The sequence below is a fragment of the Centropristis striata genome, chromosome 7, assembly GCF_030273125.1.
Source record: "Centropristis striata isolate RG_2023a ecotype Rhode Island chromosome 7, C.striata_1.0, whole genome shotgun sequence".
NCBI classification, from domain to species: Eukaryota; Metazoa; Chordata; class Actinopteri; order Perciformes; family Serranidae; genus Centropristis; species Centropristis striata.
Genome location: NC_081523.1, coordinates 5,641,099 through 5,654,713, shown reverse-complemented (window position 1 = coordinate 5,654,713; position 13,615 = coordinate 5,641,099). Strand labels below are relative to the sequence as shown.

At 36.1% G+C, this 13,615-nt stretch overlaps 1 protein-coding gene across 8 annotated transcripts in view; it reads right to left on the bottom strand.

Moving 5' to 3' along the window:
- camk2b1 (calcium/calmodulin-dependent protein kinase (CaM kinase) II beta 1) overlaps positions 1-13,615 on the bottom strand; it is a 115,032-nt gene that overhangs the window by 53,198 nt on the left and 48,219 nt on the right. For all 8 annotated transcript variants that reach the window (XM_059336610.1, XM_059336604.1, XM_059336611.1 and 5 more), the window contains exons 7-11: positions 6,836-6,938; positions 4,716-4,799; positions 4,469-4,563; positions 2,915-3,037; positions 1,031-1,114 (exon numbers count right to left, since the gene is read on the bottom strand). In XM_059336610.1, the coding sequence (XP_059192593.1) occupies positions 1,031-1,114; positions 2,915-3,037; positions 4,469-4,563; positions 4,716-4,799; positions 6,836-6,938 (489 nt within the window). The remainder of the gene's footprint in view (positions 1-1,030; positions 1,115-2,914; positions 3,038-4,468; positions 4,564-4,715; positions 4,800-6,835; positions 6,939-13,615) is intronic.

Sequence of the window (13,615 nt, the reverse complement as noted above, 5' to 3'; positions counted from 1 at the left end):
CATTGAATATGGACTGAACTGCGGGCGTTTTAATGCAGGATAACTGTGTTATACAGCACTTTGGAGACGTTTTTGTTGTTTAAATGTGCTATACAAATAAAGTGGAGTGGATTGATTGGATTGGATTATATTGCAAGAGAGGCTCAGAGAGTACCGTGTCTGTGCATCTTAGGTGTTGTTTGCTTAATGATTTTATCATAATTTGTTTTTGTTTTTTTCACCAGAACTGAATGTCCAACCATGCCAACATCCATTTCTTTCTTAATGTGAAAAGATTGGTTCATGTTGATGCATGGTTGGTTGAATGGTCCAACATTTGCCTGCAGCCACCTGCGTTTCTGCTTCCAGTTTCCCATGTGCTGGTATGTGAGCCATGCCAAGCCTGGCCAAAAGCAGCAGGGTAACAGTGGCATGCTCCAATGACTAAGCTGTTGTAGCCAGACTAAATGTCAGCAATAAATCAGTGAAGAAGGGAAACTATGCACGGAGGATAACTCCTGATCTAAATTCTCGCTGCCTGTTCATATAACGGCAGCACCAGAGTCAGAGAGAAGGCACTAATATCACCAATAAACACAGCCAGCAGTGCAAAAACACAAGAAATAAACGTGTGGGTGAAGGAAATGGCATCCTCTGTGGTACTGGAAAGACTGACTTATATAACCCGAGGAAAGGCGGAGGAATTTGAAAAAGTTTGGAGACCCTTATTGAACTTTCTTGCAAATCAGGGTGCACATTCACCTTGACTCGGTTGTGAGGTGCTGAGTTGTTGTTGTTTTTTTTGTTTTTTCTTTTGTTTTGTTTGGTTTTGTTTGTCAATTCACTTGTGTTATGTGGAATATGTGAAATGTGATGTCTCTTTTTTATGAGAAATGTAACTTGGTGATCATGTTCCACTGCTGTCTATAAATGTGTAAAATTCAATAAAAGTATTGTGGGGAAAGAAAAAAAAGAAATGAAAGAATAAAGTTTAGGAACTGATTATTGTATTTTGTACAAGAACTCATTAGACGTATTTATAGAAACAGACCTTGAGTTTCCTCCTGGCGTTGAATTTCTTCAGGCACTCCACAGTCTCCTGTCTGTGCATCATGGACGCCACCGTGGACCGTTGCTAGGAGAAAAAGAAGACAAGAGGATGACAAGAGGACCAACAGAAGGAGAAGGTTATTCATGCTTTCATTTCCACAAAACTGCATTTTTGCAACTCGTTGTATGTAGGTTTAGACCAGCGCTCATTGTGTCGCCTACAACTTGTACAAAATGCTGCAGCTCTTCTTTTAACAGGCACAAAGAAACAGGAACACTTATCCCCAGTTCTGGCCTCTCTGACTGGCTTCCTGTCCGTTTCAGAATTGAAAATTAAAATTTTAACCCTATAAAGCCTGAACCATGAAATAATTGCCAGAAAATTCAATTTTTTTTAAAACCGAGTGCTTATTAACTTGCTGACGAATTTTAAAAAATAAATAAATTGCATATATGAATTCTAATTTGTATCATATTTGATACATCAGGTCTTTTTGTGCAATTTGTTGCTCACAGTTTGTTTTTCTTGAACTAACAAAAACATCAAACAACAACATTTTTAACTTTTCCTTTTTCCTCAAACATGCAAAATACATATTTTTTCCATATAACACAACATCATACATCTGCTGATATGAAGTTTTTTAATGCAGCAATGACTGATCCACTTGTGGAACCTGCATATCATTTTTGCTACATCCGGTATTTTTGTGCAATTTGTTGCTCAGTTTGTTTATCTTCAACACATGTATACATCAGGTTTTTGATGATGTAGAGGTCTCAAAAATTACTGTATCTAATATGATACACTTGGCTTTATAGGGTTAAACGGATTGGCTCCAGCATATTTAGCTGAACTCATACATGTTCATAAACCGACCAGAGCTCTGAGGTCTAAATGAGTCATACCTGGATGTGCCTAAATGCAACTAAAAACTAAAGGCCATCGATCTTTTGCAGCGGCTCCTCCTAAGCTGTGGAACAGTTTACCGCTGCATATCCGGTCGTCAGAGACTTTTGACATTTTTAAATCTTCTCTTAAAACTCATTTTTTCTCCAAGGCTTTCCAACCTGCGAGAGAAGCAAGGTTATAATAGTTTTCAATTTTTCATTAGTTTTAATTTCGTTGTGAATTTTTGTTTTCACATTCAGTTAGTTTTAATTAATTTATAGAGTGAGTTTGCTAGTTTTAATTTGTTTTTATCTTTTGGAAAATGCTTAGTTTTAGTTTAGTTTTTATTAGTTTTAGTTTTTTGTAATGGGGTATTTGTTGGGTGTCAGATTCAATAAGGTCACAATAAATGTTTCCTTTATTTCCTTTGTCTGATCCATCTCAGCCCCAATAAGTTTATTAAGTCATAAAACCAGATAGATGAAATAGATTTCATATCAACCAAAAAGGTTTACGTATGAAAAAAGTTGACAAAGACGAAAACGAAGGACATTTTCACTCTAATATTAGTTAATTTTAGTTAGTTTTGTAACCACAAAATACAGTTTCAGTTAGTTATCGTTTTTTTTAAAACTCTTGTTTTTATTTTTATTTCAGTTAACGAAAATGTGTTTTCAATTCTAGTTTTCGTTATTTCGTTAGTTTTCGTTAACTATAATAACCTTAGTGAGAAGAAAGTTGTTTCTGTGTGCTGTATTGTACATCCCATATCATATATTAATAGATTAAATTGTCTTTTCATTTTTGAGTTTATTGTTATTCATTTATGTATCTTTTGAATTTTTTGTTGTTATTCAGTTATATAAAGCACTTTGGTCAACCTTGGTTGTGTATAAGGTGCTCTAGAAAATAACGTGACCTGGACCTTGAGAAGGAAGGATTCGGTTTATCCATCTACTTGAGTGTTGTTGTTCTCAGGCAGGAGACACTTACACAGACCCATGGGTGCTTCAGGGCCTCCTGAGCAGTGATCCTCTTGGCTGGGTTGATGGTCAGCATCTGGTTGATCAGGTTTTTGGCCTCTGGGGTGACTGTGTCCCACTCTGGGGAGGGGAACTAAAGAGATAAAACAGAATCACATCTAAACATGCAGTAGTCGTGTTTCCAAATCAAAATAAATGTGATTTTTGAAGAAAAAAAAAACGTCTTTGACTTTCTTGTTGTCTTTGAAAGTCACCTTTAGAAGTTTAAAGTCAGACGACAAATCTTTGAATACAAGTTGACGACAACTTTTACAACATACTGCAATGTACAACATGTCTACACATTTTTAAAACATGCAAAATGTCATAATGAGATATGGTGCATTTATTATGTAGATAAATGCATATTTAATTTATCAATATGCATGAGAAGTAGCTGATTTTTAGATTAGAAAGACACAGGTCAGAGGACAGAAATGAACTTTATTTGAAGAACGAAGTGAGAAGAAGAACTATATTTGGTAACTTCAGTGGATATGTAAATGAGGTCCCCATGTCTCTCTGTTTGGTCGTAGAACCACATGGATTTCTTCCATTTAATCAGCAAAGATCAGGCTACCAATCAGTATGATAATAATATGATAATATTAACTTTATTGACCTGGAGCTCCAATGTAAAAATGAAAAATTTAGAAAAAAAATCTGCAAGAAACAGTCGTACAAACAGAGTTATTCGTCAGTGACTTTGAAGAGGAGAACTTGACTATGACGGCATATTAGGGCCAAGTATGAATAAAAATAAAAATACAAAGGGGGGGGGGGGAGGGGGGGGGGGGGTAATATTTTGAGAAAAAAAGCTGTAAATTTACTGGATTAAAGTGGCAAATCTTCAAGAAAAAAGCCGCTGATTTGAGAGATTTAAAGTGGCAAATCTGCCCAAAAAAGTCACAGATTTACGAGAAAAAAGGTGAAAAAAGCCACTTTTTTCTCGCAGATTCACCACTTTTTATCTCATAAATCGGTGCATTCTCGTAAACTTTTTTCTCAAAATATTACCCCCTCCCACGGGTCCGTATGTTTGTTTTTTTTACACATTCTGGCTGTATGTAATATCCTCCAATATTCTCTAGGGTTGAAATGTGGAATTTGCAAGTATTTCAATGAGTGCCCTACTAAGGGTTAAACATTACAGTCAGAGTGGCCCCCTGTTGGTGTTTTTTTCAACAATATCAAAAGGCCAGTCCAAGCACAGCCCCAAGCAATTTGTCAAGGAAGCCTAGACCCATCAGGTCCTGTTGTGTTCAGGCATAAATGTCGAGGTCCGTGTCCGAAGAGCCCTGAACCCCGGCCAGAGAGTCCGTCAGCCCATCTCTCTCTCTTTCTCTCTCTCTATTTGGCATGAACTTAAATGTGATCTAAGGTGAGGCTGCCTCTCTTGCACCCCCTGAAATATGAATGAGGTGACTGAGTTACGTAACCGCAGCCAAAAAGGAACGAGGGCAGTGGGAGGAGAGGGGAGGGAGTTACAGCAGGAGGAGAACTGAGAGAGAGAGAGAGGACTCACATCGTAAGCCCCAGCCTTGATCTGCTGGTACAGCTTGTGCTGGTCCTCGTCCCAGAAAGGAGGGTAACCCACCAGCAGGATGTAGAGGATCACCCCTGAGACACAGAAAAAAAATGCACGATTTGTTAGAAAATGTGCTTCAGTGTGTGTTTGTTTATATGTGGAATTATCTAGGAAATGCCGTGTGTGTTTGTGTGTGTGTGTGTGTGTGTGTGTGAGAGAGAGAGTGTGTCTCTGTGAAACTCACCACAGGCCCAGATGTCCACAGGTTTGCCATATGCCTCCTTCCTCAATACCTCAGGGGACAGGTACCCTGGTGTGCCAGCAAATCCTGCAGTAAACACACACACACACACACACACACACACACACGATTGATTGACATGCTCACGGCAACAGATTGTGTATCTGCTGTCCTTGGATCAGCTTGTATAGAGAGCAAGATAATCTTCTGTAAGCTAAGACCTTTTCATTCACACAGTGGAGTGAGATCTTGAAGAGAGATTTTGAGGCTTTAAGGTGATTGTGAAGGAATGGCAACACACTCTTTGAGAAAGGCGTAAAGGTGTAAAGACAGATGTGAGTGTAAGATGTCCAGGTGAGATACTGATCTGAGACTGACAGGTTTTCAACACTTTCCTTTGCTAATTAAACTCCACACACCAACAAGAACTTGCAGTCCTCTGAACCTTCACCATCAGAGTTTGATCCCTGATTAACTCTATGGAGCCTTGGGCTATTTTGTTGGTTTTTGACTCTTTTTCATTCTGCCTGTATATATCACATAAAAAATGTTTACCATGCCATGTTGGTATCATTTTTTCCAGCACAACCTCACCTATACGACCTGATAATCATTTTTTTCATTTTGACATTTTGAACACAAAAACACATAAAAAACACAAGAAACAATTTTTTTAACCAAAAACACAAAAAATAAAAAAAATTTTTACAAAAAATCCCACATAAAACCCACACAAAAATTCCACAAAAAAACCCACAAAAAATACAAAAACACATAGGAAAAAAACACAAAAAAAACACATTTTGTTTTACAAAAAACAGAAAAACACACACATAAAAAACAAAAAAAAATGTTTCTAACCAAAAACACAAAAAATACAACATTTTTTTTTTCCATATAAAACCCACACAAAAAAAACCCACACAAAAACAGGCAAAAAACCCCACAAAAAATACAAAAACACGTTTTACAAAAAACAGAAAAATCCACAAAAAATCACAAAAAAACATTAAACACAAAATATTGCATTAAAAATGCTGAATGCACACTGCAAAATTTGAAAAACCTCAGCAAAAACATTAGTAAAATCATGTTACACTTGGTCATGGTGTTTTTTTAAACTTTTGCTGCTGTTGATGCACTAACTGGGACATGGAAACTTGTAGAAAAGCCAAAACTTTAGAGTTCAGCTGACAGCAGGGCTCCATGCTGCTTAATTTTTACGTTGTGACGTCATGAAGAAGTCGTGCTGCGGTGCTTTCTTGAACTCCAGATGGTTAAAAACGAAGTGATACGGATAGGGAGCATAGATGCATGATCATTCTTTGCACCAGATCAATGGTTTACTGTTGAAAAAGGTTTCCTGTTGGCAAATCAAAGTGTCCTTGAGCAAGACACTCACGATGGTCAGCGCCTTGCATGGATGTTTATGTATGAATGTGTAAGAAAGCTGCTATATAAAAGCAGTCCATTCAACAGTACAAGCTAAGTGCATTTATGAACTAAAGGTCACTTTCACATATAAAGTCTGGTGTGATTCAGTGGTTTGGTTTTCTTCCACACTGAGCTTTATCAAGCATTGTAAACAAACGTGAGCTAAAGAAGAGTATTAGAAGAGTAGTTACACAAAAAGGGATTTTATTAAAAAACGAATAAAGGAAAACATAAAATTAATTAATTAACCCTGGAATACTGAATGATGAAAATAATTTATTGCAAAGATATAGAACATAAAAACTCTGTTGGGTCACTTTAGACCATGTTGTGCATGTTGTGTATATAGAGTGAAAAAACAACCAAAACCTGAAAAAGTGTATCATAGAAAAGTGGCTTAAAACTGTTTTAAAAGTAAATTATGAGAGCTTTGTTTGCGCTGTCGTGTATGATGGCTATGTATGATAATAGTTTGAAACATTCAGGTACATGTCAACAAAATATTCAACATAAGTCAATTCATTTTTAGACATCTTATTGTGTAAATGTTACATATTGTACATTTAAGTCATTCCACTCTTTATTCCAGTCAGTGAACCATATTCCATCTCTGTAGTTACAATGAGCCCTTTTATAACTTTGGATAAACACACATAAAATGTAGATTTGTAATTAACTGGTGCACCTACCAAACCAGGCCTGCTGATCCCCCTGAACCTCGATGGCCAGGCCGAAGTCGGCCAGCTTCACTGCTGCATTTTTACATTTGCTTGCTAGGAGCAGGTTCTCTGGCTGCAGCGGGGAGGAAAAGAGAAAAAAGATTACCAAACATTTATAAGTAAGGGACGAGGATAGAAAAGTGGGGGACAGGGGTGCAGGTAGACAACTATGCATGCACAAAGTTTGTAATAAAGAACATTCTGCACACATAAAAACACAACACAGACACACACAGACATAGATGTCATTTGAATAACTTGTGTGGACACATAAAAGCTACAAAATAAAAGTTAGTCTTAACTTTTATTGTGCTGGAGAAGCTTTACGTGTCCAGGCAACCTAGTCCTAGTCTGCAGTTCTTTTTGTCCCAGCTCCATGTGGCGTGCTGTGGTCCATAGGCTGCAGCTCTGTGGCCCAGATAATGCAGCCAGCCTCATTATTCTCTGTCAGAAGAGGGCTCTAATAATGGGCTGCTATCCCCACTGGCCTCCTGCTCTTTCTCATTTTGTCTCTCTCAATCTCACCTAATCATCGCCTCTTGAATCTTGAATGACAAATAATAAAGCACGACGCAAGGAAATTTTACAAGCTAGAAAAAGGTCATTTTTGTTCATTGACTTCTACGGAATAATTCACAATGTTTGGGAGGGCAGCTCGAGTCTAACATTAGATAGAAGCAAATACATTCAGTTCTTTGGCTCTGCCCATTTAAGATGCAAAATCTTTAGATCAGCTTCAAGATCCAAGAATCGCTCATAAAACTGCCAATCTGGGTAATCATCTACAATTCCACTTTTAGTTTGGTTACCATTTTAAAATGTTTTTGGCTCAACAAAATATAACTACGTCAACAGTAACACCTGCATTTATACTGATGTGCATATTACTCTTCTGTTCATTAAAGTCCAATGAGAGTACTGTTTGTGAACTTCTGAAGTTTATTCTTCCTTTTATTTAAGCTTGTGTACAACCCCAGTTCCCCCCAAAAACTAGGAAGTTTATGAGTTTGAACAGTTTTCAATTAAATATACACTCACCAGCCACTTTATTAGGTACACCTGTGCAACTGCTCGTTAACGTAAATATTTAATCAACCAATCACATGGCACCAAGTCAATGCATTTAGGCATGTAAACATGGTGCTGCTGGAGTTCAAACTGAGCATCAGAATGAGGAAGAAAGGAGATTTAAGAGACTTTGAACGTTTTAAAATTCTAATTCACACACAAATACCCTTTTATATCATGACCATTTTTGTTTTTATACTATTTTTGTTATTGTCATTATAATTTGTTGTTGATATTATACATATGTTTTTTTCTATTATCAGTTTATTACTATTCAATTGTAGGGTGAGGCTTTAAATAAGCCCATCTGGGTTTTCTGCCTCTCCCTGCACTTTACACTATGTGTTATCTTTGTCATTTTATGTAATTCTAACTGTGCAAATAAACCGAAACCGAAACCTAAGATCATCTCTGAATGCACAACATGATGGGCTACAGCAGCAGAAGACCACACTAGCCACTTTATTAGGTACACCTTGCTAGTTTATTAGCTTATAAAGTGGCTGGTGAGTGTTTGTCACAAAGGATTCTCAAATTGTTGCATTCTGTCCCAACTTTTTTTGACTCAGGTTTGTACTCGTTTCCTGAAAAGCGCCTCAGTGAACGGCAACACAAGTGCAAAAACTCACAGCACGGAGAGAATGAGGCCATTATATTTAGGCTGCATTTCTGTCACGGCCTCTCCTGCATTGCAGCAGCGTGTCTTTGCACCTTCTGCCTTCCTCCCTCCGCTCTCTCCCCTCAGATAATTTGTTTAGAGGCGCAGGGATACCGTGTATTTAAAGCGCTGATACTTTAACCCATAAGAACCAATGGTGACACCGGTGTAACACTTTAAATCTTCTATAATCTCCCATATTCAGCTTTATGCTTCACATTAACTCATTAAATCCCTATGACACATACTCAACACCCTGGTGTGGTGGTCATGTGACTGTGACAAGAAGTGACTTCTCCAAAATGTGGCTGTGACTGGAAACAGAAATGTGAAAAAGTATCTAATTTCAAAAAGCTTATTTTTTGTTAAGAGGCTTTAGTTTAAACCCATTTAACAATTCTAATCAATTAATAGGGTGTCTTGTATTACATTTAACTTGTTCTGACAATATTTCCTGAACAAATTAAAGTCAAAATTTTTATGGAGATGCAAAGAAAAAGGCAAATGGTTATTTGTTTTATCTTTATTATTGATGTATTATTATTTTGTTACTTAAAAACAAATCTGGAAAATAATTTGTTGTTAAACAGCACTATTAATGTCACAATTTTGATATATGTTGTGGAGATGCAAAGAAAAAGGCAAATTTGTGTTGCTGTAAGCAGAAAATGTGTCAAATTTTTTTTCATTTTTATTTCAAAATAAGAAATATCATAAACATAAATACCATAAACGCCCAATGTGACCTTTATGTCACATCACAGATCTTTGACATTTAGGGGTAGTATTTTTTTTCAAACCATCATAAATGTGTTCTATGTGGTTCTATCCCCCATAATTTTCCTTTAAGGATAACTGGGTCTAGGTTCTTATGGGTTAAAACAGCTATTCTCAACCTTTTTGAGTCGCGACCCCCAATTTAACATGCATGTTGTCCGCGACCCCCGCTCACTGAACAGAATCTCACACGCACAGTTCAGATCACCCAAAAAAGAAACAAAATGACCAAAAAAAGTAAACAAAATGACCAAAAAAGACACAAAATGACTAAAAAAAGACACAAAATGACCAAAAAATAGACAAATTGACCAAAAAAGACACAAAATGACCAAAAAAAATAGACAAATTGACCAAAAAAGAAACAAAATGTCTAAAAAAATAAACAAAATAACCCAAATAAGAAAAAAATGACCAAAAAAAGACACAAAATGACCAAAAAAAGGAAAGAAAATGACCAAAAAGACACAAATTGACCACAAAATAACCAAAAAAGACACAAAATTACCAGAAAATACACAAAACGACTAAAAAAAGATACAAAATGACAAAAAAAACACAAATTGACCAAAAAAGACACAAAATTACCAAAAAAAGAAACAAAATATCCCCAAAAAATACCAAAAAAGACACAAAATGACCAAAAAAAGGAAAGAGAATGACCAAAAAAGACACAAATTGACCACAAAATGACCCAAAAAAGACACAAAATTACCAGAAAATACACAAAACAACTAAAAAAAAGATACAAAATGACTAAAAAAAACCCAACAAATTGACCAAAAAAAGACACAAAATGACCAAAAAAAGGAAAAAAAATGACCAAAAAAGACACAAATTGACCACAAAATTACCAAAAAAGACACAAAATTACCCCAAAAAAACACAAAATTACCAAAAAAAGACATTAAGTGACCAAAAAGACTAAAACACATTAACACATGAACACTTGGAGACAGAGCTGACTTCCAGAATTATTTGGCGACCCCCAGAAATCACGCGACCCCAATTGGGGTCCCAACCCCAAGGTTGAGAACAGCTGGGTTAAAGCACAGATACTTTAAAGTGTGCCTCTGTAGCCTGCCAGCCCATAAGTAAAAGAGGAGGAAATGAGAGGGAAGTGGTGATCCTGAGGCGCCGAGCCTACCTCGTGTCATCACATTCTCGCTGCTCTACCACTTGGTTCGGCTTTACTCTTTTGTTAACGAGGGAGTTAGAAGTTGCCAACACTGCAGCAGGAAGATAATCCGTGAAAACGGATGTGGGTGGAAATTCTGATGAAGCATGCGCTTCCATCAAAAAGGTGCATAAAACATCCAGGCCACATATTGAGACATCAGAGCAGCAATCGCCATCGCTTCTCTCTCTTCAGCACACACACACACACACACACACACACACACACTTTAATGCACACAGAGCTGGTTTGGTTGAAAGGGAGAGAGAGAGAAAGAGAGGAAGCTGTAGTGTGAGAGCGGTTCATGAGTGGGTGTTTCAAATGAAATTATTCCCATCGTTCCTTCCATTTCTCTGGAGCTTCTGTAGTGTTCCCACTCAGAATTCCTTCAAAGAAAATAACGGAGATGTAGACCTCCATTAAGAAGACACTCTCCAGTTTAAACAGACTACTGCAGTGTGGAAGGAGAAACTGTCTCTTTATTCTGTTTTAATTCATTTTATCTTATTGTATTTTACTGTTCTATTGTTTACTTCATCTCTTTGTATTGTGTTATCGATTTATTGTTGTGCAGCACTTTGGAAACTTTGTGTTTTAACATTTTTGCGATATAAATAAAGTGGATTGGATTGGATTGAACCTTACAACGAAGAGTTTCTGTGTCTGGATTATAACTCAGTCTGAATTGACAAATCAATAAATTGATCAACGAGCATTTAGCATTGATTCAAAGTGGAAATATCGATACATATTATCATTTTTAAGATATGCTTTTATTTTGAAATTCCCATTTTATATGCATTGTTTTTATTAAAAAAGTATACAAGCAATACAATACATACAGTTAACAGCATTAGTAATTACCAATTTCATTTTTTATGTTTCTGTAACAGTTAATACACCAGTATGTAGAAGCTCTATAACTGAAATGATGTTTTTAATGCTAAAATATATTGGGTCTTTTTTATATAATTTTGTGTCTTTTTGGTTATTCTGTGTCTTTTTTTTTGGTCATTTTGTTTCTTTTTTTAAATTATTTATTTATTTTTCCTGTCATTTTGTGTCTTTTTGGGTCATTTTGTGTCTTTTTGGGTCATTTTGTGTCTTTTTTTTTTAAATAATTGTGTGTCTTTTTTTGGTAATTATGTGTATTTTTTGGTCCTTTTGTGTCTTCTTTGGTCATTTTGTGTCTTTTTGGGTCATTTTGTGTTTTTTTTAGAATAATTTTGTGTCTTTTTTTTGGTTATTCTTTGTATTTTTTGGTCCTTTTGTGTCTTCTTTGGTCATTTTGTGTCTATTTTTGGTCATTTTGATACTGCCTCCAGCAGCCGGCAGGTAATTTGAGTTTGAGACCCCTGCTTTAAATGTTTTTAGAGACTAGAAAATGTCTATCTGAAACTATCTGATCAAAAAAGAATGATAGAAAAACATGCTGCAGACGTACTGTGTTCCAGTTTGATTCCCAACACTAATTATGAGTATTGTGTCTATTAATGGAACTGTCAGACTAGAAATACTATCTTTTTATATAATCACATATAATCTAGTCAGCGATGACAAAGAAATGACATATCTGCTGCACAGTCTGAACAACATAATGCTGTCATCTCGTTTCCCGTAACTCAATTCCTAATGTGAGGCTCTGGCCACCGGGCTGTCCTCAGCCAGTCATCACACTGTGACCTATCGCATGAAACGCTCTCCGTCGCTTGGCTGTGAAACCAGATCGGCGTGTCGGCTAAATAAAGACACAGCCACAACAGTTCTGATAAACACAACACGCCTTCGCTGGAATGCCGGGGACTGACATTTGCATAGACGAGAGTGCATCATGCAGAACACACACACATATACACACTCACACTACAGGCCAAAAGTTTGGAAGCAAGATCACATTTGTACAAAAAAGATCATAGTTTCATTGCTATACTTTGCAACAAAATAAATGTGAATATTATGCAAAGAGTCGCTTATTAGAACACATTTTTACTATAATTATCAGGTCTTAGACTTGGTGTATCCTTCTTTCCTTAACCCTCTGGAGTCCATCTATTTATTGAAAATACACACGTTTTATTTACAGTAATAACTTCATTTATATTTGATATGTAGACAAGCTGAGAAAGCCAATTAAAGTTCAATCATAGGAGCTTTCACAGTGTGACATTTATGTTTCTAGACCATTTTTAAAATGGGAATTTTCTTTCTACAATGAAAACTATTACTATTTTTAATTAACATGCAAACAGACTGTTTTGTAGTTTTATTATTATTATTATTTTTTTAGTATGATCATGCAGTAAACATCCAAAACTCCAAAGAATCCAGACTGGTTTTTAAGAAAGCCATTGGGAACAGAACATTTAAGTTGCTTCCAAACTTTTGGCCTGTAGTGTATACACACACACACACACACACACACACACACACACACACACACACACACACACAATCACACACACATTCTTGTACTTCTATCTTTGTGAGGACCCTCATTGTAATAGTGAATTCCCTTGCAAGGTTATATTAGTTTTGGATTTTTCATTAGTTTTAGTTTTAATTTCTTTGTGATTTTTTGTTTTCAAATTCAGTTAGTTTTAATGAGTTTTTAGAGTGAGTGATTTTTTTTAAATGCTTTTAAATTTAGTTTAGTTTTTATTAGTTTTAGTTTTTTGTAGTGGGGTATTTGTTGGGTGGGGGATTAAAAGAGGTCACAGTCAATTTTGCCTTTATTTCCTTTGTCTTATCCATTTTCACTATGCATGAAAAAAGTTGACCAAGACGAAAACGAAGGACATTTTCACTATAATTTTAGTTAGTTTTAGTTCGTTTTGTAACCACAAAATACAGTTTCAGTTAATTATAAAAAAATTTTGTAACCTGAACCCTTAAAACAAAGTCTTAAATAAAAAAATAAAAAAAGCCTTTAAAGAAGTGAGGACCGGCCAAAATGTCCTCACTTCGCAAATATGTCCTCACTCTGTTGGTTAAAAAACGTGATCCGGTCCTCACTATGTACAAGAACACACACACACACACACGTATGCATGCACGATACTGAAACACGACC